Source organism: Nuphar pumila, chromosome 2, assembly GCF_984573655.1.
Source record: "Nuphar pumila chromosome 2, dmNupPumi1.hap1.1, whole genome shotgun sequence".
Lineage (NCBI taxonomy): Eukaryota > Viridiplantae > Streptophyta > Magnoliopsida > Nymphaeales > Nymphaeaceae > Nuphar > Nuphar pumila.
The window spans coordinates 24,822,471-24,847,487 of record NC_143250.1 but is presented as its reverse complement, the minus strand read 5'-3'; the positions used below and the strand labels follow the sequence as shown (position 1 = coordinate 24,847,487).

The window sequence follows — 25,017 nt, the reverse complement described above, 5'->3', positions numbered from 1 at the left end:
TCTTGAGACTCTGATACATCTATTGACGGGATCGTAACACCTATATCCTTTGTAGTCTTCGGCATATCCCACAAATCTACACTTTTGAGCCTTATCCTGAAACTTGTTTCTTAGGGACCGATCAATATGCATATAACAAACACATCCAAAAACACGCAAATCATGATAACTAGGATGAGCTCCAAAAAGACAGTAATAGGGAGACTTATTTTCTAGAACAACCATAGGCAGTTTATTTATCACATGTACGACGGAATGAAAAACTTCTGTCCACAGATTAATGGGAAGATTACTATCATGGAGCATACTCATAGCACTTTCAACAATATGCCTGTGTTTTTGCTCAACAATTCTATTTTGTTGAGGGGTGTGTGGGCAGGACACTCTTCTTCCTATCCCATTGTTTTGAAGAAAAAAAATAAAGTCACTAGATGAGAACTCGCCTCCTCCGTCACATTGGAAGAATTGAATGGACTCAGAGAATTGATTTTTTACTAAAGAAACAAAGTTTTAGAACAAAAGGAAAACTTTTGACTTATTTTTTATGAAATATATCTAGGTGTATCGAGAGTAGCTATCAATAAAGATTAGGTAGTATCTGCTCCCAGACTCGAAGGCGGCTGGGGCAGGTCCCCATACATCAGAACATATTACCTTAAAAGGCTTTGAAGCTCTTTTATTAATAGAATGGAAAGGCAATACATGACTTTTGCACAAAAGACAACTGAAACACTTCTGACTTTTCTTATCCACATTGAGACTTTCTTTTGGAATGAGAATATTGGAAACAAGTTTTTCAATCAAATGACTACTACAATGTCCTAATCGACTATGCCATAAGGAAGGCTTATTACATTCAGAAATACTAAAAACATTTGCTGATGAGAAGGAACACGACTCTAACGAAGGCTTCGAATCCAGATGAATAGGGCGGACGGGATGACATAGAGCTTCTTCAAAGACATACATATTGCCTCGTCTCTTTTCTTCAGCGAATGTTTCCCTTGTGCGAAGGTCCTTGACCTGCACAAAGAAGGGAGTGAATTTGACTAAAGCATGATTATCATTAACAAACTTAGAAACAGAGACAATATTTTTCTTGATATTTGGAGCATGAAGGACATCAGTAAGTTTAAAAGTACAATCTGACATGGGAATGATAGATTTTCCAACATGAGAAACATGATGATAGGATCCATCTCCAGTGACAATTTTACTTTTGCCAAAATAAGAGATAGGTTTAGAAAGTTTACCTGCATCATCAGTCACTTGAGTTGCCGCCCCTGAATCGACGAACCATGTGCCTTGATCATTCTGCTTTAGTTTCAATTCTGATAAGGCAGATATTAATATATCTCTAATCTCTGCATTGTCTCTGATATTAGTGGGCTTTCTTTTTTGTTGTCTGTGGAGTCTTTTCTTTATTTTCTGGGTTGTGCCAACAATTCGCCTTGATATGCCCCATTTTGTTGCAAAGGAAGCAAGTGGAGATTGACCTTTGTCCTTGAGTGGAAGTCTAGATATTCGGAGTGGGAAGCAATCCACGTCCTCCGTGTCCATTTTGCCCTTGTCCACCTCGCCCTCGTCCTCAACCATAAGTCACTCTTGTGGCAAAAACTTGAGAATTTGCATGGGCATGTGTTTCTTCAGAAAATCCCTTCAAAGTCATTTCATATTGAATCAATTTAGCTCGCAACTCATCAAAAGTAGGAAGAGTAGGCAGACACAATAGTGAAGTGACAATCATATTATAATCGGGTACTAATCCACTGAGAGTTTATTGCATCATATCACTGTCACTCACGACACATCCTATAACTGTAAGTTGATCTGTGATAGTCTTCATCTTGTTGAGATATTCCATGATGGTCATAGAATGTAACGCCCCAAAATCGTGGACTTGAAACCTTTTTTGAAAAAGGTTGAAAGCTTTGAAATCAATCATTTATCAGAGTTTGAAACTGAAGTTCAGCGGAAGATCAGGTTCAAAATAGCAAGTCCCAAGACTTTGGGCTCATTACAACGCAAATGCAGACTTCCCCTTATAAACCGATTTGCAATTCAAGTATTCAGTCTTTTTGAAATGAAAAGAAGAATCATTGTTTGATAATACGGTTTTAGAAATTCAGAGTTCTAATCAGAAGAGATACTTTCAAAGAAACATTATACCACATCTATCAAAAGAGTTCCCAGGAAACACAACATCAGGAAAGGGCCTTGCCTTGAACGCATCACGTCATCGTGCCATCACAAGCAGTATAACCTGTTCACCATCTGCCCATGAAATGGGTCAGTCTCACAAGAGACTAGTAGGGGTGCAAAAAACAAGAAAGAACAAAAGCTGCAATAAGCAAGATAATCGCTAGATCAAGCAGGAAAAACAAGACTAGCAGATCTAACAAAAGTACTGTGGAGTAAGCAAAGCTCTAGTAAAGCAAACAACTACATACAAGAGCAGAAAGGATGATAGTGCTAAATAAGCAACTATAGCAATCCCACAGATACTATAGGTGAAAAGTAACTAACTCTATCCACCAGTCAAGCAAAGCAATTGCATAAGACAAGCATTCATAAGTTACACATGATAAACAATCATACGGTAGCAGTGATATCACAATATGTACGCCATTTATAAGACAAGTGGCTACGTCAAACCTAGTTGCAATCACATCAACCATAAAAGATGCAAGTCAACAAATAAGCATTTGACTAGCATAAGAAGCTAGTTATTACCTAACAGAGAATTGCACAAGCAGTTCTACCAATTGGAGTAACGCCTCGACGGGCGTACATAGCTTAACAAGTAGCGTACCGAACTAACAAGCAAACAATCAATTCACATCACAACATGCATATCTTATGATCATGTGTATAAGTTATATCTTGTCTCATTATGAGTCCGCCGTTGTGGGTACGCACAAGGTAAAAAACGTAGAAACAGTCGGAATCAATTCGGGGGTTCATTATGCTATGTATTTTATTATACCCTGAATGACTGACTGAGTTCGCTCCTAAGGGGACGGCCAGTGACCAAGAGAGTAAATCCCCAAAGGCTAGAATAAAAGCCCAATGGATGCGCATCCGAACTTCTGCAGAAGTGGCCTGAAGGATATTCCCCTAACCTCCAATGACTGGGGAAGTTAGATCTTTGCCCGAGATTGCCATTAATGACTGTCCATCGGAGTTTTATACCATCCATCCTCTCTCTTGATGAACCAACCGAATGAGCACGACGAAGGGTTTCTTAACTGCCGTCCCATTCTACATGCTCTGGTCTTTCAATCCAATCGAGCATCTTGCCTGTGAAGGCGCATGCATTATTATTTAGGTGAATTATACGCGCTATTGTGCGTTTAAGGCAACCACACACCTTTCATCTTGCTCACCGCAGTATGCAACATACTTATCTAAAAGTACAACCATGATGAGAGGGGTCAACTCATAGCGAGGGTAGAAACATCTCTTATGATCTCCAACACGTGCCAATGCACATTCGAGGCAACCGCATATCTCTCATCCTACTCATCGTAGTACGCAACGTACCTCTTCAAAAGTACAACCACGATGAGAGGGGCATGGATCTCTCGCAGGAAATCCCAACACTTCTGCTTTACAGAAGTCTACAGTGAACTCATTCAAGTTCCAACTTATTGTGCTCGGGTCCTTTAGACAATCGCAAGCATTCTGCCTATCAGGCGAAATCAACATAACAGGATTAGCTCAATGTGTCAATACACGCTTAGAGGTTACTACAGACCTTTTGTTCTGCTCTTTGTAGTCCAAACATATCATACGTGACTATGGGTACAACGACAAGAGGAAGAACATGGATCCTTCGTAAGAGATCCAACAATACCTTCATGAAGGAAGGAAAGCGCTATAATCTTGGTTAAACCAGAAAGCCTAGAAACTAGGTCCTGCATCAGAAGTTATGTAATGCCGATCTAGCGATGACGCAAGTACCTCGCTAAGATCCCCGCCCTACTCGTGCACAGGCTCCTAAACAAGTTTATCTGAGTTGTGTTGGATAGGCGAACTGAGGTTGTAACACACATTTCCTAAATACATCGGTTTGAGAGATCCAGCTGCTATCTCTGCTTTACATAGCTATACATCCTGAAAATAGGGTTTGCACCTAAGACGATGTCTTTGGAGAACCGAAGTGCATAAGTGTGTGTCGTGACTTTTAAGGCAAGTGAAACGATATACACTATACACTCGAAACTGCACTCAGGGAGTGCAAGCTGACAAGGGGACAAACCCATGCACAAACTAATACAATGTTGAATCGAGGGGCACGACTCGATGGGCGAAGCTGCACCGCGAGAGTAGAACGCTAGAGCTACACACGATGGTATGAAATCATACCTCGATCCTCGAAACGTAAGCAACTCGTGAGGTATGAGATCCTATACTGACTACGCAAGTGTAAAGGACGACTCACGAGGCATGGGGTTGCACCTCAATTAAACGATAAACGTGAGCAAGTAAAGAAGCATACGACAAAGATAAGAATACATGCACAAAGGGCAACAACAAGATAAGGACAAACACATGCAAACGGTGAGTGCAAAACCAAGCACGACAACACAGGAAAGTAACGTACGAAGAGTAAAGCAAGTAGCAAGGCCATAGAGCATAAAGCGCGGGACAACAAGTAAATGCAAGAAAGTAAAGTGCAAGAACGTAAAGGAGGACCAGGATTGTATCCTGGAGAACAAGGCAGACATAAGCAAGTAAATGCCAAGGCGCAAAGCGCGGGACAACACGAAAGTAAAGTGCAAGAAAGTAGAGGGGACAAGGATCGTGAGACCGCGTCCTTGAGTTAAAAGACATGGAATGTAAAGACAGAAATAGAAAGTCTAAGCACATATAGCGCGACAGCAACAGAAAAAAAAAATGCGAGGAAGTAAAGAGGAAAAAGATCGCGAAACCGCGTCCTTGAGTTAAAAGACATACGTATATATATTATACGTATACATATATCATCCTCTTTTAGTTATCTTTTCTTATTTTAGCATTTATCAGTTCATTGTTCTTTAACGCAAGAATCCCCTACCTTAAGGGGTTGCGAGTCCTCGTACGCCAATGACGTAGGCAAACAAGAGCTCAAGCCACAAGGGCGAGCTAGATCCACCATTTAACCTGGAGAGCTTAGAACGTTAGTATACGCCATAAGATAAACAAGAAGCAATAGACGCAACAAGGCCTCTTGCCTGCAGGAGGCATATGCAGGAACTCTGCATCCTGCAGACAAGGGTGGCAGAGGCAGGGGCCTCAGCTCTGCTTGGCAGCAACAACAGAGGCAGGGAGCAGGAGCTCCCTGTCCGCCAGAACAAAGAAAGGCAGGGGAGGGAGCATAGGCTCCCCGCCACAACTGCCGCAACAAGGCAAGGGGAAACACCCCCTGTCGGAACACGAGACAGGGGTTGCACCCCCTGCTAGGAATGAAACAGGCAAAGGTTCTGCTCCTGCCGGCAGCAAGAACAAGGCAAGGGGGCAAAGCCCCTTGCCGGAGAACAACAAAGATGCAGGGGGCCTCGTCCCCACTGCCGGCAAACAAAAGAAGGCAGGGGGACGAAGCCCCCTGCCGAGAAGCAACACAAAGGCAAGGGGGACCTCGCCCCCTGCTGGGACAACAAGAGCAGGGGGAGCCTCGCCCCCTGCCCAAAAGCACAAAAAGAAGGGACAGGGGGAAGGAACCCCTTGTCGAGGAGCAAATGACAGGGGGACAGAGCCCCCTGTCGGCAAAGCGAATGGCAAGGGGGACCCGAGCCCCCTGCCGGCACAACGAATGGCAGGGGGAAAGCGGATCCCCCTTGCCGACACAACGAATGGCAGGGGGAAAGTGGATCCCCCCTGCCGACCGAGCAAGGACAGGGGGAACGGAACCCCCTGCCGACAAGCAGCGACGACATGGGGCTCAATCCCCCTATCGACCGTCTCAAAGAGGAAGGCAGGTGGGGTTAACTCCCTGCCGACAGGGGCTCAACCCTCTCCCGCTGATCGACTCCTCACAAAGAAGAAAAGGGAGGGTTTACCTCAGGATACCGTGGTGAAGGAGTCGTCAACGGAGCTCTCGGGTTCACCGGCGTCAGGAGGCTGGTGGAGAGAGGAGATGGTGATGATCACCGACAATCGGAGGTCGCCGAAAGTCAAGGGTCACTATCGGTTGAGCTGCCTCGGCAAGGGTGGCGACGTCTATGGCCGCCAGGTCATCGGAAACTACGATCACTGACGACAACAAGGAGAAAGGGAGACAGTGGTGGCCGGCGACTATCGTTGCTGGCGCCCTACCGCCACTGGACAGAGACAGGAGAAGAGGCTCCCGAGGTCACTGGCGCGCGCCCTCTAAGGGCCAGAGGGAGCTCTGATGCTGGGTGGTGACGATCGTCGGCGGCTGCAGCACCCGGGACGAAGGCGGTGGTCGGCGGCGAGTCGCCGGCGTCGGGGTCCCTGGCGCAACCGATAGCCAGACAGGAGGAGTCTTGGAGCGATGTGTTGCCTGTCGGTGGCGGTTGCAGGGAGATACAATAGAGAGAAAGAAAGGGTGGCCGACAGCGAGTTGCCGACGTCGGCTTGAAGAGGGGAAAGGCCGACGGGAGCAGAAAAAAAGGGGATTGGGGGCTCACCGGAGCTTGGATGTCGCCGACTGTGTCAGTCGCCGGCTGACGAAGGTCGCCGTCGATGTCTGCAACAATCGGGATGAAGGCGGCCAGACGAAGCTGCTCGCCGGCGTCTCCAGTCGCCGGTGGCAGTGCGAGAGAGACAGAGCAAAGGAGAGAGAAGGGGCGAGGGGTTTTGCCCCTCGCCCGAGACACCTGTGACTTTTTAAAGTTATAGGCTTCTCGAACGGTCGAGAAGCCAGGTCCGAGTTCAGGCTCGGGTCCGGGTCTAGCTTGGATCCGGGTCCGACACGACAGACCGACTTTGACATGTGTCCGACACGTTTAAGGCACGTGTCTGACACAATTTTTTTTTTCAACGGGCGTTACATAAAATCTTTTCTCAGCTGCTGAAATTCCTTTTTTAGAAAAACCATCCTTGCCTGTGAAACTTGTGAATACGTCTGAACCAGCCTCTCTCAAAGTTGCAGGGCTGTACAATTGTCGGGGATTGCAACAAGAACCTCTTGAGACAAGGTAGAAGTTATATAAGCAACTACTGATTGATCTTTGCTTTCTCAGTTTAGATATTCTGCATTTTTGATATACACAATTGAACTCACCCCTTTATCATCTTTCTCTTCTCTCGTAACAAATTCTAGCGGGACTGGAGTGGTTCCATCCAGGTGACCTAAGAGACCTTGGCTCCTTATAAAGGGTATGATTTGTCTCTTCCAAATCAAGAAGTTTGAGGTGGTTAATTTTTTGGAAACAAGTTGATTGAGAAAACTCGAAGAAAGACTCGATTGAAAAGAATGCAGATCAATGAAGAAAAGGAATCAGACAAGGATATTCGGGTGTTCACGGAGTGCCCAATCTGCTGTCAAAAAGGTTGGCTCGTCGCAAAATTATATTTTTTTTGGCTGAGCAACCTTCGAGAAAATAGCGATTAGAGACTGTCAGATTCAAAAGATCAGATTTGAATATTGCCTTCCCTTCCTTTTTTTTCTTTTAAAAACTGAGATTGACGCAATGGGAATTTCTCACACGATGAACAAAATTTGAAACTGTCAACTGTGTTTTCAGATCTGGGCAAAAACAGCTGAAGATAACGTTGACAGTCAACTGTCAATTGAGTGCCAGTTGAGACAGCGAGAAGAAAATAGGCTGAAAGGGGGAGACACTTGATAGAAATGAAAGCAAATTAAAAAAAATGTCAAATATCAGATCTAAACAGCAAAAGGTTGATTCCAGTCCAAATGGCAGAAGGATGCGCAGGGGAGTAGTGCACCAGATCTGGTGCAAAAGCAATCAGATCTGAATACGGCAATATGAGTAAGAAAAGGTTGACTTTAGGGTTTCACGCGGAACAGTAGATTCACGTGAGATGGGATTTTTTGAGGTTCACGATGAGACGAGTTTTTTTTTTTTTTGAGATTCACGATTTACGTGATGGCTTAGAGATTCACGTTAGGGAGATGTGAATCCTTCAGGAAAGAAACCAAAAGAGGGGTTGAAGAGAGATGAACAAAATTGAGAGAGGAGAAAACAAAAGAAAAGGAGAGATCTCAAACCTTGGTCGCACCTTGTGGAAGTCTTTTCAAGCCCTAAGTAGATCTTGGCTCTGATACCATGAAAGAATCTCCTCTTTAACCTGTGTTGAGAAGAGAGAGAAAGTAATAGGAGAAGAGAGGTTGCGGCTGTCACGATTTCGTTAATGAAATCGTGACCTAACGACTGTATTAATATGTTTAAGTTTACATTGTGGGTTCGGGTCTCGTGTAATATCCAAACCCGGAACAAAAGTAAAAATACAGAGTAGAGAGTTATACATGAATGGACTCGGGTCTGGTATAAGATCCAGACCCGAAACACACACACTTTTTCAGTTAACCATAGGCCTTCAATCTGAAAATTAGAAGGGCAAAGGTTAAAATTACATAGAAGTGCCTGCAAATGTATGTAAATGATGGACCCATGAAGCATCCCAGTTCGTTAGACACTTTGTGTACTAAAAATTTGAGATTCCAAAAGCATCCAAGGAGCATCTAGGTAATGTAGCTGATAGATTTTTAAGAGATGATTAGACTAGAACTTATTTCTGCTTCAATTTTTTTTTCGAAAATGTATCTTGCATGTTCTTTGGATTAGGAAAAGAAGATGCATTTGTTAATATACGCTAATTGTGTGCCTTAAGTGTATCATGCTGTCATTTTTATTTCTTATTGCTTTTTTAATATTGTTTCTTCCCAGAATTTTCATGCATGTGTATTGTTTTATTCCCTCTGTGTGTGTTCGTAAGCTAAGCTGTTACTCTCAATTTCTGATATCTTGTTATGCATATGCCTCAGGTTTAAGTTGATCCATAATAAAATGTTTGGCATTGTACCCATATTTTGTTGTTAGCACCTAGTTTTGTCTTAATTTAAAAAATGGTTGACTTAATCTTCATGTAGTTTGTCATATAAAAGTCATTCTTCTAAGCTGTTCTATGGATAATCTATCTTCTTTGTCCACTACTCCACTCCAAGTTTGAGAACACAATCAAAATTCAAATCCTTTGTCTGCTGAAGGCAAGGTTAGGAGATATGATGAAGATATTTTCAACCGTGAAGTGCTTCACAAGCACACAATCATAGATCTCCCAAGAAAGAACCACAAGAATTCACAAGATCGCAAACAAATTGACAAGAGCTGTAATTGTTACGCCCAAACGTTTTGCGCAGTTTTGCCTTGTACTAAGCCTATCGAAAGCCTTGCATGGCTCACACGGTCTTTTTGGCCTTGTAATATTTGTAAAGCTTTACATACCTGTAATTTGTATTTCCCTTAATGAGATTGTGGTGCATGACACTATTGTATTTACCCGCGTTCAATGAATTGATTGTTATTAAACGTTTCTCTCTCCCCCTCTATTCTCTCCTTCTCTCTCTACTCTCTGCTTTGTGTAATTATTGCCTCCTTGTAATTGTGTGTTTGCATGCAACACTGCCTGCATACTTGTTGCTTCGAAAGATCCACTGCGTTTGCTTTTGGAACTTGCTAAAAAGGCTTCTTGGGTCAAGGTTCCCCAATGCTGCACGGGCATCTGAAATTTATCTCGTGACAAGTGGTACCAGAGCGGACTTCATCTTGGGCAAAGTGAAGTTTGTCGATTGTTGCTCGACCAAGCGACAATCGTTGATCATGGTTTCTGGAGATTCTGGTGTGGTGATACTGCTGAAATCAAAGAGCAAGAAAGGAAAGGGGACAAAGATGTTTACTGTCGAAGAAGCTTGGGAAACTCCTTCGGTAGACCCCACCAAGTTGGAAAAGATGGTGGAAAAACTCATGCGAGAAATGCATGAGATGAAGGCTATAGTGTGTGAAGCCTCTCTCAGCTATCAAAAGCTCGATGATGAGCTCAAGACTGCGCATAAAGAACTCCAAGGAAGTATTGTGTTACTCAAAGATAGAGTAGACTCGATCGTTGCCGAGTTGGACACCGTCAGGGATGAAAGGTTAAGAATGGAACAGAAAAACCAGGTTTTGGAACGCAGAATCCTAGCTCTAGAACGTCGGCCATCGACCAACGATTATGGTGTAGTCGAGACGTCGACTACTCGTCTGAAGGTTCCCGAGTTCAAGAAGTTAACTGGTGCTCACGACACCAAGTAGATAATTTCTTGTGGTAGATGGAAGAATTCCTCGAAGCAAGCTTTGTTGAAGATGAAGCGGTTAAGGTTCGAGCCTCCACAACGCGGTTGGCTGATGACGCCATTGTCTAATGGAGAAGAAGACGCAATAACATGAAGAAGGGTCTCTGCGCAATTGATACATGTGATGACTTCAAAAAGAGAGTTGTGAAGTCACTTCCTTCCAATGGACGCCAATTACTTGGCATACAAGAAGATAACGGGCCTAAAGCAGACTGGGTCAATCCATGACTGCGTCAAGACCTATTCAGCCCTCATGTTGGAGATCACGGATATGGGGGAGACGAATCACCTCCTCCATTTCATGATGGGATTACAGCCTTGGGCGGAGCAAAAGTTGCGAAAGCAAAAACCTCGGGATCTTGCTAGCGCCTTAGCAACAACAAAAGTACTATCGAAATTTCAGCGAAAACATGAGTTTAAGGGAAGACAACTGAAAAAGATAACTTCTGGGGACAAAAAGTAAAATGATAATCGGGAAGATAGACAACATGCCCAAGGGCAAAATCGCCAAGACAACCGAAACCGAAATTATCGGAGACTGTATGGCAGAAACAAGAACTACTGTGGTCGGAAGTGAAGCCAATCCTCGACGAGGCAAAAAATGTGACTGTTAAGATGGGAGATTGGTCGGGCACAACCAGTTTCTCGATATCCCCACTCGACGACTTTAAGGTGATCCTCAACATGGAGTTCTTGTGGGCGAACAAAGCCTCTGTCATGCCCCACTTGAATGTGGTGTCTATTATGGATGAGCGATGCCCGTGCATGGTTGCTGCTTGTCCTGTTGACACTTCGCAGATGCGGACGATCTCTGCGATTCAGTTGAAAAAGGGCATCAAGCAGGGTGATGAGACATTTCTGGTGGCCCTATGTGAAGCCGAGCCTATGAAGTAAGCAGACACCCCGTCTAGTCTGGTTTCCTTATTGGAAGAGTTTAAGGAGGTGATGCCTCCCGAGCTCCCAAAGAGATTGCCTCCTTGAAGGGAGGTAGATCATGCGATTGAACTTTTGCCAGGCGCGAAGCTCCATGCTATGGCCCCATACCGCATGGCTCCACTAGAGTTGAAGGAGCTACAAAGGCAACTAGATGATATGTTGGCCTCCGGCATTATTCGTTCCTCAAAAGCACCCTTTGGCACACCCATGCTTTTTCAGAAGAAACATGACAGGTCCCAACGGTTGTGCGTGGACTATCGGGCGCTGAAGAAGGTGATGGTTAAGAACAAGTATCTTCTACCATTGATCGCCGACCTATTCGATCAGTTGACCAACGCCCGAGTATTTTGAAAGCTAGACCTACGATCGGGTTATTGGCAGGTCAGGATCATAGAAGGGGACGCACCCAAGACTACGTGTGTGACGAGATATGACGCATACGAGTTCTTGCTTATGCTGTTTGGTCTGACGAATGTCCCTGCAACCTTCTCAAACCTTAGAACAAAATCTTCTACCCGTACCTGGACCAATTTGTAGTCGTCTACTTGGACGACGTCGTTGTCTACAACAAGAATTTGGAGGAACATGTGCGTGACTTGTGCATTGTGTTTCAGTTGTTGAAGGACAATGATTTATATGTGAAACAGGAAAAGTGCCTATTCGGGCTAGCAGAAGTGGAGTTCTTCGGCCATGTTGTTGGACGTGGCATGTTGCGGATGGACCAGCAGAAAGTTCAAGCCATTGTGGAGTGGAAGCCTCCCTCCTCTGTGTCAGAGCTGCGGTCATTTCTGTGACTTGTGAATTACTATCGCCGGTTCATTGAGGGGTATTCTTTGGCTTGTGCTCCTCTTACAAATTTGCTTCGGAAGAATCGAAGTTGGAATTGGTCGGATGCATGCCAAGCAGCCTTTGAAGAGCTGAAGAAGGCTTTTACCAGTGATCTAGTGTTGAGGCTACCCGACCACACTAAGACGTTTGAGATCCACACAAACGCTTCAGACTTTGCTATCGGTGGAGTGCTCATGCAGGAAGGTCACCCCATCGCTTTTGAGAGCCACAAATTGAAGGATGTGGAGCGGCGATATTGCATGCATGAGAAAGAAATGACTATAATCGTGCATTGCTTGCGGATTTGGCGTTATTATCTCTTGGGATCTCAGTTCGTTGTTAAGAGGGACAACATAGTCACTAGCTACTTCCAGACACAAAAGAAGCTTAGCCCTAAGCAAACTAGATGACAATAGTTCCTAGCAGAGTTTGACATGGTCTTGGAGTATAAGCCCGAAAAGACCAATGTTAGCTGATGCACTAAGCAAAAAGGCCGAGTTGGCGGCCTTGTGAGAGGAGGAAGCTTCGTCTGCTCAGCTTCAAAGCGACCTCCTCGACCGCATTCGGTAAGGCATCCAGTCTGATCCATCAACTCAACACTTGGTGACCCTAGTTCAACAAGGGAAAACCAGGAGATTCTGGATGCAAGACAACCTCCTGGTGACTAAGGGCGATCGCGTTTTTGTACCACAATGGGTATCATTGCAGAGATTGGTAATCAAGGAGTGTTATGATACCCGGGGCAACATCGAACACTCGCTTTAGTAGAGCAGGCCTACTATTGGCCTTTTATGTAGGATGATATTGAGGGTTACATTCACACTTGCCTGATTTGCCAATTGGATAAGCCGAGTAATCAAAAGCCCGCAGGACTACTTGAGCCTCTTCCTATTCCAAGCTGTCAGTGAGAGAGCATCTCCATGGACTTCATTTTAGGACTACCGAAGGTGAACAACTGCAGTTCGATCTTTGTGGTGGTGGATCGATTTTCAAAGTATGCTATCTTCATGCCGATGCCACCCACCAGTACTGCCGAGCGAGTCGCAGGTTTGTTCGTGAGACATGTTGTGATCAACTGGGGGATTCCAGAAAACATTGTCAGCGATCGCGACCCACGCTTTACAGCGAAGTTCTGTCAGAAACTTTTTCGATTGTTGGTGATGGAGTTGCACTTTTCAACGTCTTTCTACCCCCAGACAGATGACCAAATGGAGAGAACCAATGCTCTCCTTGAAGAATATCTTTGGCACTTTGTAGGTGTAAATCAGAAAGACTGGGTAGACCTTCTGGACGTTGCTTAGTTCTCCCATAACCTGCAGAAGTGTGAATCAACTAGCCATAGTCCCTTTGAGTTGGTAATGGGGAGGCAGCTCTAGACGCTACACACTATCGTGGCGAATTATAAGGGCAAGGCGCCACTTGCCTATCGTTTTGCTCAAGACTGGTAGGATCAAACAAAGCTGCCAAGAGGATGAAGAAATGGGCTGATCAGAAGTGTCGCTCTGCGGAGTTCGAAGTCGAAGACCTAGTATTGGTCAAATTGCATCCCGAGAGAACCAAGATCTTTCGGAGACGAAAGTTCCTTTCCTATCATGCAGTGTGTAGGCAACCTTGCCTACAAGCTCGAAGTTTCTCCGCACTTTCAAACATATCTAGTCTTCCACATCAGTAACCTAAAGTCATTCCATGCCGATGAAGAAGATAGCAGCCGTAACCAGCCGACGTGAGCGCCAACACCTCTCTGCATAACTGACACCAAAGAAGTAGAGTACATCATGGATCATTTCTGCAATCGTCAAGGACAGATCAAAGAGTATCTTGTCAAGTGGAAATGATTGCCAGAAAAAGAAGCCAGTTGGGAGAATGTGAAGAACGTCCATCAGTTTCCCTCAACAGTGGATGAGTATGAAGCATGGGCCCTGTCGTTGAGGACGTCGACAACTTAGGTGGGGGAGAATGTTACGCCCAAACTTTTTGCGCAGTTTTGCCTTGTACTAAGCCTACCGAAAGCCCTGCGTGGCTCACACGGGTCTTTCGGCCTTGTAATGTTTATACAACTTTACATACATGTAATTTTCATTTTCCTTAATGAGATTGTGGTGCACAACACTATTGTATTTACCCGCGTTCAATGAATTGATTGTTATTGAACGTTCCTCTCTCCCTCTCTATTCTCTCCTTCTCGCTCTACTCTCTCTGCTTTGTGTGATTGTTGCCTCCTTGTAATTGTGTGTTTGCATGCAATACTGCCTGCACAATTGTTGCTTCGAAAGATCCGCTGCATTTGCTTTTGGAACTCGCTAAAAAGGCTTGTTGGGTCAAGGTTCCCTAATGTCGCACAGGCATATGAAATTTAGCAAGTACACCGTTTGGGAGAGGAAGATGGAGCATGAGAGGACGAAGCAGAGGGTGAGGAGGTAATCAGGAAGGACGTGGGTTGCTCTCACTTCCTAATACACCTCTCATTTTTTATGAGGGCAAGAGAATACACACATGCTACATTTGCAAAAAAAACTGGACATGTTAAAGCAAACTGTTGGTATAAGGATAATTCGAGGTATGTTGGAGAGCAAAGTTCATAGAATAAAAGTGGATCAAATAAGACTGGAGGATCAGGGACAAAATCGATGGATAGATAACTTCTATTGGCCACCTTAGCAGGGTTGAATCTAAAGCAAAATGATAAAGAATTTTGGTACGTTGATTCTGGGGCAACAAATTATATAAATGGGGATTAAGATAAACTTAAAAACTTATCTCCTTATTTTGATAGAGATAAAGTCATCACTGGAGATGACACTCGTCACCCCATCACACACTGCTTTCATTCTCATGTCCAATTCAAATATTTGTCTATCAAATGTTTTCCTTGTTCCAAACATAAAAAAAATAATCTTATTTTAGTTTCTAAACTTGTTGATGATACCAATTCTTGTGTCATTTTTACTCCTTATCTGTTTATGTGAAGGATCTTCACATGAAGAGGATGTTTGCTGAAGGAGAAAGATGCGGGAATATGTATCTCTTCAAGGAGAATCTGTTGGTTCGTGTTCCTATCTAAGATGTTGAAAAATCACGTTGTTTGGTCAATGGGATAGAGTTCAATAAGTCAAATGTCTGGCATAGTCGTTTAGCTCATTGTAATAAGGCCTTTATTGAGAGGCTTGTTTCTAATAATTTGATTCTAGTGTCTAGTTTGAGTGATGAATTTAAATAAAGCTTATCTTAGTTGTCAAATGTCTAAGAGTCATGCACTTCCAAAGATCTTCTAAACTGTTTGAGATCATATATTCTGATGTATGGGGACCAACCCCAACTGTTTCTTCTTTCGGGAGTTGATATCATGTCACTTTCATTGATAATTATTCTCGATACACATGGATATTCTTCATGAAACATAAACATGGAGTTTTTACAATTTTTAAGAACTTTCATGCTATGGTTCGAAATAAGTTTTGTTTACCCATTCTTAATTTCCAGTGTGATGGTCGGGGTGAGTACTCTTCAAATGACTCTATTCAATATCTTAAGGAGAATGAAGTTAATAGAAGGGTATCTTGTCCTCAGACACCTCAGTAAAATGGACTTGTTGAGAGGAAACACATGCACATTGTTGAAAGTCCACTAGCCATGATGAATGCAGGATCTCTTCCTTTATTTATTTGGAAAAGGGCCTTCCATATAACAATGCATATCATAGATATGTTGTCTATGAAACTGCTGCAATATAAATCACCACATTATGAATTGTTTGGCCAACACCCTGATTATAATTATCTAAAGGCATACAACTGCATGTGTTATGGACACATTGATGCCTCTTTGAGAAACAAGTTTGACAAAAGAGCCCATGTTTGCAATTTATTAGATATTTAGATGATTATAAGGGGTATAGATGCTATGACATTGAAAATAAATGCATTCATATTTTCAGAAACATTGTTTTTGATGAATATGATTTTGTTTCAAAAGGCATCAATGTACAAAGTGTTCAATTGCAATCAAAATAGCTATATCAGCCTTGGTTAGATGATGATATGTTCTCTATTGAAGCAACAACAACAAATGATACAAACAATGACAGAATAGAAGGTGCACATGTGGGATTGGACCAACAAAATGTTAAGGGACAACAAGTTGATCCTTTATATAGCACAGAAGGAAGATTCAAAGGAATTACATACAGCCGCCAGATTCAAATGTTGAATCTGAAAATGCATCCGAGAGCAGCCCAGAACAAGAAAATGTTGAATCTGAAAATGATCACCCTGAACAAGAACAAATAATCAAAAAATCTGGAAGAGTGTGACATCCTATTGATAGATGGGTAAGTTATGAAAATTTTGCATGGATCACCAAATCTTTTTAGCTTTTATATCTCAACACGAAGAGCCTTGATCATACAATCAGGCCTTAAAAACAAATGGATTGAGGCTATAAACGAAGAAATACATGCTTTATATGAATGTAGAACATGAAATGTTGTAAAAAGGCCTGCAGGAAAGAATGTAGTTGGATCAAAATGGGTCTTTAAAATAAAATATATACCAGATGGCAGCATAGAGGGATACAAAGCAAGGCTGATTGCAAAGGATTTTACTCAGGAACATGAGCTAGACTATGAAGAGACATTTAGTCTGGTAGTGAAGATGAAAACTATCAAAGTAGTTATTTCCCTAGTAGTGGATCATGGTTGGCGTTCAAGTCAACTGGATGTTAAAAATGCATTTTTGCACGAAGGCCTCAAAGAGGAGGTGCATATGGAGTAGCTGTAAGGGTATAATGAGAAAGATTCAGCCAACTATGTGTGTAGACTGAACAAAGCTATATATAGGCTAAAATCAGCTTCTCGATCATGGTTTGAGAGTTTTTTCTCTTGAAATTCAGCATCATGGTTTTCGTAGATCTCATTTGGATCATTCTTTGTTCATCTACAAAGGTGATAAATGGATTACAGTATTACTCATTTATGTTGACGATATCATAGTAGCAGAAAATTCCAAAGAACATATTGATGCTGTCAAGAGTGTGCTAAATACTAGATTCAAAATGAAAGACTTGGGAGATCTCAAATATTTTTTGGGCATTGAAGTCAATCGAAAAAAAAACTCATTAGTGTTGACACAACACAAGTATACCATTGATTTACTCAACCAGGCTCAAATGAAAGATTTGCAAACCGATATTTACTCCAAGTGTCTTGTAACAAAAAATTAGACGTCATGATCCTACAAGGTATAGGAGTATTGTGGGTATGCTCAAATATCTCATTTTTACTCGTCTTGATATTTTTTGTGCAGTCAATCAAGTTTCTCAGTTTATGCATTGCCCTCGTGTGAATCATGTTGAGAAAGGATCCTTAGATATCTGAAGGGAACTCTTGGTGATGAGCTTTGTTATAAAAAAAATGATTGTGATAAAGGTGTTTTAACAGTTATGGCCTTTTCAGATGTTGATTGGGCAGAGCATTCAGATGAAAGAAGGCATGTCTTCGGGTACTGTGTTTTTATTGGGAAGAACTTGGTTTCATGGAGCTTTAAAAAGCTAAAGGCAGTGACTCAATGAAGTAGTGAAGTTGAATACAGGTTAATGATGACAACATTATCTGAAATCATTTGGATTAGATATCTATTATCTAATTTATATGACAACATATGTCAAGTTCTATCTTGTTTTGTGATAATCAAAGTGCGATCAAGATATCTCTCAATCCTATTCCGCATGGAAGAATGAAGTATATAGAGATAAATCAACACTTTATTAGAAGCAAAATTGAAAGTGGAGAGATTTCTGCTCAATTTGTTAGGACTCAAGATCAAGTTGCAGATTTGTTTACAAAAGGATTAAGTAAGAAAAGGTTTTGGTACTTGAAGAACAAGTTATTTATGGCTCTTACCATTCATAACTTGAGGGAGGGTATTGAGACATGATCTATTGGGTCTGGAGCCAGATTTGGATCCAAATCTAAATCTGTTTGATGTCGGTAGCATATGATGTCTTTTGTATTAAGCTGTATTTTGTTCAACCTGGCCATATTACCCTTCTTATTTGTATTGTTTCTTGTATACTAATTAGGAGTATTTCTGTCATGTAAATTACTTATTGATTTAAAAGGAACCCACGACCCTAATGAGGGTATGGAGAATTGTTTGCTGAGGCCCTTCTCTTCTTCTCTATATATTGTTTTCTGGTGCAGATCTTATAGATAATGCATTTTGACTCCCATCTAATCCTCTTATATACAAGTCATATCAGAAACTTTATAAAAATGGTTGTATCCCCGTATCCACAGTTGTATCCATGTGACATGGAGTCTAATTTTTCAAATTTTTAGTTTTCTTTTGTACATCCGAGATGTGATTTACATGTTTGCTTTAGACTAATATTTCAAATTTTTAGTTTTCTTTTGTACATCCGAACCCCGAGATGTGATTTACATGTTTGCTTTAGTAGAACCTGGCCCTTGAATCATGTTTTTCTGATGTGTATGCCAGTTTTTTCAGGAGTTGAAAAATCAGTGGCCCACAATGTATCAAATTTTCAACCCTCAAAAAATCATTTTTCTGTTGAAAAAATACAATACAAGGATTGATTCCTGCTATTTTGATCATGTTGAACACATCCATGGGGTCAGATTTGGTCCAAATAACCTCCTTCTATGTGTTCCAACTAGAGGGTTCCTGGGCTTCGGATTGCTCCATCAATCCGTGGGACCTTCTAAGGACCTAATGTCCATCTATCTATAGGATGGTCCTAAAATTGGGACATGGGTAGGCTTTTCCTAAGGGTTTTGACCGATTTCTTACAAGAAAACAGGTCAAAAGATGCAATATGCATGAAATGTATGAAATGCATGAACATGTGCATTAGGGAATGCCTAAATACATGATAAAATGGGAAAATGCCATGAAATGCATGAGAACAATTCTATGAAATGCATGAAAACAATTCCCAAAGTGGGAAAAATGTTCACGTGGGAATTTTCTACGAAGGCAAAAATCCATCCCGAGGAGTTAGCGGTTGACGACACATTAATGTGTCGTTAAGAGATCCGATAACGACAAATGTTGAGCGAAATGTGTCATTGCCTCTATTTCCATTTCTGGTGACGACAAATGAATGTGTCGTTAAGGGACTTTCCTTTCTGCTAACGACATCTCACTTTTCGACCATACAACAACAACAACAACAACTACGCCTTCATCCCAAAACCATTGGGGTCAGCGATATGAACCAAAAAAGAAATTCATTTGGGGTCTTCCACATATATCCTTTTCCTCCAATCATTTCTATCCAATGCCATGTCCTCGGTGAGGTTCAAAGCATTCATATCTTTTCCTATCATCTCCATCCAAGTCTTCCTAGGCCTACCCCGACCTCTTTTAACTAATATATTTTCCCATTTCTCCAACCTTCTAACTGGAGCATCATTAGGCCTTCGCCGAATATGTCCAAACCACCGTAAACGATTCTCTCGCATCTTATTTTCAATGGGTGCAACACCTACCTTCTTACGTATCTCCTCGTTCCGAATCTTATCTTTTATTGTATTTCCACACATCCATCTAAGCATCCGCATCTCAGCTACACTCATTTTTTGAATATGATGTCTCTTGGCAGCCCAACATTCCGAACCATATAGTAAAGCGGGTCTAATAGTCGTCCTATAAAACTTTCCCTTCAACCGCAATGGCATTCTACGATCGCACAGCACTCCAGTTGCACTTTTCCATTTCATCCACCCAACCTTTATCCTATGATTTACATCCCCATCAATTTCTCCATACTTTTGAATGATGGATCCCAAATATTTGAAATAATCATTCACCGGTATTTCTTGCTTACCGAGCTTCACTACACTCCCATCACTACTTCGTTGCTTACTAAACCGACATTCCATATATTCCGTCTTACTCTTACTCAACTTAAAACCTCTAGCTTCCAATGTCTGTCTCCATAATTCTAACTTAGCATTAACCCCAGCTCTAGACTCATCAATCAAAACAATATCATCAGCAAACAACATACACCACGGTACATTTTCTTGAATTGATCTCGTAAGCTCATCCATCACTATCGCAAATAGGAAAGGGCTTAAAGCAGATCCTTGATGTAACCCAACCGTTATCGGAAAATTGGTTGTCACCCCTCCACAAGTGCGGACATTGGTTACTACTCCTTCATACATATCTTTAATTATACTAATGTACTTGAGAGAAACACCTTTCTTCATCATTGTCCACCAAAGAACGTCCCTAGGTACTCTATCGTATGCCTTTTCTAAATCAATAAAAACCATATGCAAATCTTTGTTCCTCTCTCTATATCTTTCAATAAGTTGTCTAAGAAGATGTATAGCTTCCATAGTTGATCTTCCAGGCATAAAACCAAACTGATTCTTCGATATCATGACAACCTTCCTCAACCTAGACTCAATCACCCTCTCCCAAAGTTTCATAGTATGACTCATGAGTTTTATACCACAATAGTTTGTGCAATCTTGTATATCACCCTTATTCTTATATAAAGGCACCAAAGTACTCTTCCTCCACTCATTAGGCATCTTATTTGTTCGCCAAATCAAGTTAAAAAGATTTGTCAACCATTCTAAACCTTTCTCTCCCAAGCATTTCCAAGCCTCGATAGGTATACCATCTGGGCCAACTGCCCTTCTTGATTTCATTTTCTTCAAAGCCTCTGCAATTTCTTTCTTTTGAATCTTGCGCATGAAGTCACGATTTATCTCATGAAAAGTAATGGAGATGTCTCCAAGATCTTGAGCATGACTATCATTAAATAGCTTATCAAAATAATCTTTCCATCTCTCCTTAATCTCCTCATCTTTGACTAAAACCCTTTGTGTTTCATCTTTGATACATGTAACCATACCCAAATCCTTCGATTTCCTATCTCTCATCTTTGCAAGCCTATAAATATCCTTCTCGCCTTCTTTGGTATCCAACTTGTCATAAACCTCCTTATATACCTTAGCCCTCGCGTTTCGAACAACTTTTTTAGCTTCCTTCTTTGCTATCATATACTTCTCCAAATTCTCATTATCACGACTCTTAGATTTCTATAACACTCTCTTTTAACCTTAATAGCTACTTTGACATCCTCGTTCCACCATGATGTATCCTTACCTAGTGGTGCACCGCCTTTAGACTCACCCAATACCTCCTTAGCCACTTTTCTCATGCCACCCGCTATCTTATTCCACATTGATTCTGAATCCTCCTCGAGACACCAATCAACTTCCTTAACTACCTGTTCTACAAACATTCCTTGTTTAGCTCCTTTCAGTGCCCACCACTTAATTCTAGGATCTATCTTATGTCTATCCCTTTTGAGGCATTGTCTAATTCTAAGATCTAAAATTAAGACTCTATGTTGTGTAGCTACACTTTCTCCCGGTATAACCTTACAATCGATGCAACAACCCCTATCTCTCTTTCTAAGTAGGAAAAAATCTATCTGACTCGTATTAACCCCACTTTTAAATGTTACTAGGTGAGACTCCCTCTTCCTAAACCAAGTGTTTGCTAAGATCATATCATAGGACAAACAAAACTCTAAAATCCTTTCTCCACTTTCATTTCTTTCTCCTATACCATAGCCTCCATGTATACTCTCAAATCCATCCCTACTAATGCCTACATGTCCATTAAGGTCACCGCCGATGAAAAGCTTTTCTCCATAAGATATCCCTTGTACTACTCCATCTAAATCTTCCCAAAATTGATGCTTAATGGAATCATCTAAACCTACTTGAGGTGCATAAACACTAATAATATTAATAATATCCGTACCTAATATTAATTTAATAAGTAAAATTCTATCACCCTTCCTACGAACCTCAACTACATTATCTATAAACTGACGACTCATAACAATCCCTACTCCATTTCTATTCCTATTTATTCCTGTATACCAAATCTTATATCCCCAAGGTTCTATCACTTTAGCTTTCTCACCTACCCATTTGGTCTCTTGAAGACATAAAATATTAATCTTTCTCCTACACATAACATCTACTAACTCTACCAACTTACCAGTTAAAGACCCTATGTTCCAAGTGGCTAACCTAATTTTATGGTCTTGGACTAACTTCTTTACCCCCACCCGTCCAACAAAGTGAGGGAACCCTTGCCTATTTGACACCACACCCGGGCGCCGGTGTGACGCGTCGCTTCTGGGCGACGACCTAGCAACCCTTGCCCATTTATCACTGCCTCCGGGCCTAGAGAGTACAACGCGTCGCTCAGTAGGGAACGCCCCAACGAAATTCTCATATTGGTTCATTTTCATAGGATATGACAAAGTTTTTATGCTGGCTGTCACAGGCCTACCGCAACCCTCCTCCTTTATCCGGGCTTGGGATCGGCAGTGTATAACTAAACAGTTATACACAGGCGGAGTTCACTTTTCGACCATCTTTTTGGAAAATTGCCTTTTGGGCTAACGACATTTCATAAACTTGACATTTCTCCTGACAACACTTGATGTCTGATGACAACAAATTCATTTGTCGTTAATAGGTTCTTGACAGTCTTTTTTTATGTCCAGGGCTTCTCTTTCGTTTCAGACTATCAGAACTCATGAGGGTGGCAAATATTATCCCTATATATATTATATATGTTTGTATAACTATGTGACTTTTTACATTGTTCATATATCCTTTTCACAGTGGGTGTATCAATAAAGTCTTCCTGCTGATACAATTTGAGATAGAAAAACTTGATTCATTTTAAACTATGGAGAGAACAAATGGCTCCTTTTTTAAGCAATCATGATTTTAGGGGTAATATATATATATATATATATATATATATATATATATATATATATATATATATATATATATATATATATTATGGAGAGAACGAACTGCTCCTTTTTTGAGCTGTTATGACTTGGGATACTTGGGCCAATTTTGCCTGCACTTAATTTCTTATGATACAGGAATTTTATGAGAAAACAGGGGCAGAGGAATCACAAAAGAATCTAGAACCCCACTCGTGGAAGTTACCAATTTGTTGGAGGGATAACTCTCTCTTTTCTTTGGTTGACTTAGGATCCGTTTGTTTCATTTCATGCGAATGGACACAGATTTCTAAAAAATCCTGCCAGCTTAGCCTTCACATGAGAAAGCTTTCATAAGGGGGAGGTATGAAAGTATTTGCACATAAAATGTGGTAAGTGGTGGAAAAAACTGGGGCCCCACTTGTGGCAGCATGGCACTTTCCCACCATGATGATTTGATGTTTGTTTCATTCATGGTGGGAAGGAAAGGAAAAGGATTACCAGCTCAACACTTTCCCATGAAAGTTGCATGAAACAAATGAGCCCTTAGTGTAATTCATTGTCTTCTTTTTTTTTATATTATGGATGTACGAGTCATTTGCTTTATTTCTTGTGCTGTGCTGTACATGAAAGTCAGTGGATTGATAACATCATTCTTTCACGTGTTCTCAGTAATGAGAATCAAAATACTACTAATCTTCATAGTTCCATTGAATTTTACATGAGAAGCATCTAAGAACATGAAATTATAACATATTCAAGAAAAAATCAATCCAAAGTCAACTGAAATGCTCCTATGGGCACTGCTATGATATTTTCTGAGGCTAAATATGGCCCGACTCATCCCAATGTATGAATTTTATTAATCATGATCCCATTATCTGCACTGTTTAAATAGTAGCGATGTACTTTCACACTTATTTCACCCTCTTGCAGGGTATATATGAGTAAGCATACCACTGGCTTAGTTTCTAAAACAATCTTGAACAACTTACTCGTGCTTTTCTTTGTTGAATAATTATGTGGCTCATAAAACATCACCAGGGCTGGTTTCATGTGCCTGGCAGGCCTGTCAAAAGCTAAGGCTCCTTCCAGAGACTGCCAGGGTCAGCTGCATGGAGTATAAAGAGCATGTCATGAAGAGAGAACCACACCTACTATTGGATGTTAGGCCAGCACATCACTACAATATTTCTGCACTGCCAGGGTCTCTAAGCGTTCCTTTAGCTGATTTGGATGCTAAATTGGAAATGATCCGTGCAACTTTAGAAAAATTACAAGAGGCTGAAGGTTCTGATCCAGGGAGTGCCTCACTTTATGTTATATGCCGAAGAGGCAACGACTCTCAAAGAGCAGTTGAATACTTGCACAGCATGGGCTTCACTGCTGCAAAGGATATTATTGGGGGATTGGAGTCCTGGGCGCATGCTGTTGATTCCAATTTTCCCATATACTAGCACATAACATCAAATTTTGACCTCCAGTATGGGTTTTGGTTGTTTACTGCGTGAAAGCTCATGTTATTCTGCCGTCTGGCTTCTTTCCTCCTCTATATGGAAGTTGGCTTTTCAATTACTTAGCATGTTCCAGCGTGACGCGCTGAACTTCAATGTATTAATTTGGTCTTCAAATTGTAAAAGGATTACTAATGGAAACCTTTTTTTTTAGAGAGGAACTAATGAACACTTGAATGACTGAATCAGATCCTCGAGTTATGATAATAAGCTTGTGCCTGAGGAAAAATATAGGTAAGAACCGGAATTACTATAGTACTTGTATTATTTGTTACTGGTTGATATAACCTGCACAATGCTTGTAAAAAAAGTTAAATGGAACAAGTCACGTCGTAATGTTGGTGACACAATTCAACAGTTTTTAATCCGGTGTAGAGTGGAAGATAGAATTTTTTTAATTAGTGTGCAATTTGAAACTTCACCTAGCTAATCTATTCAATAACATAATCAGAAGTGGTTAAGATATGCTGTTTTTTAGATAAAACATTTGTAAGCCAAAAGTTTTAGGAGCTTTTCCTGTTGCCTATGGAATTGGTGTTGGATTTGGGGTCTAGCATTGTAAGGCTGAAGGGCGTGGAACATTTTTCTTTTCTTATCAGTAACCCAGTCTTTGCTCCCAATTTCCTCCATTAT

General features: G+C 41.4%; 1 protein-coding gene across 4 annotated transcripts in view; it reads left to right on the top strand.

The window, feature by feature from the left end:
* The window catches only part of CNX5 (co-factor for nitrate, reductase and xanthine dehydrogenase 5), a 131,792-nt gene extending 107,084 nt beyond the window's left edge, over positions 1-24,708 (top strand). For 3 of the 4 annotated variants that reach the window (XM_089997440.1, XM_089997437.1, XM_089997438.1), the window contains one exon: positions 23,938-24,708. In XM_089997440.1, coding sequence (XP_089853566.1) covers positions 23,938-24,327 — 390 coding nt within the window. In that variant the 3' untranslated portion in view covers positions 24,328-24,708. Of the gene's footprint in view, positions 1-9,136; positions 9,262-23,937 lie in introns of those variants that run through there. The other variant, XM_089997441.1, reaches the window with a different exon arrangement.
* Positions 24,709-25,017: the final 309 nt, after the last annotated feature.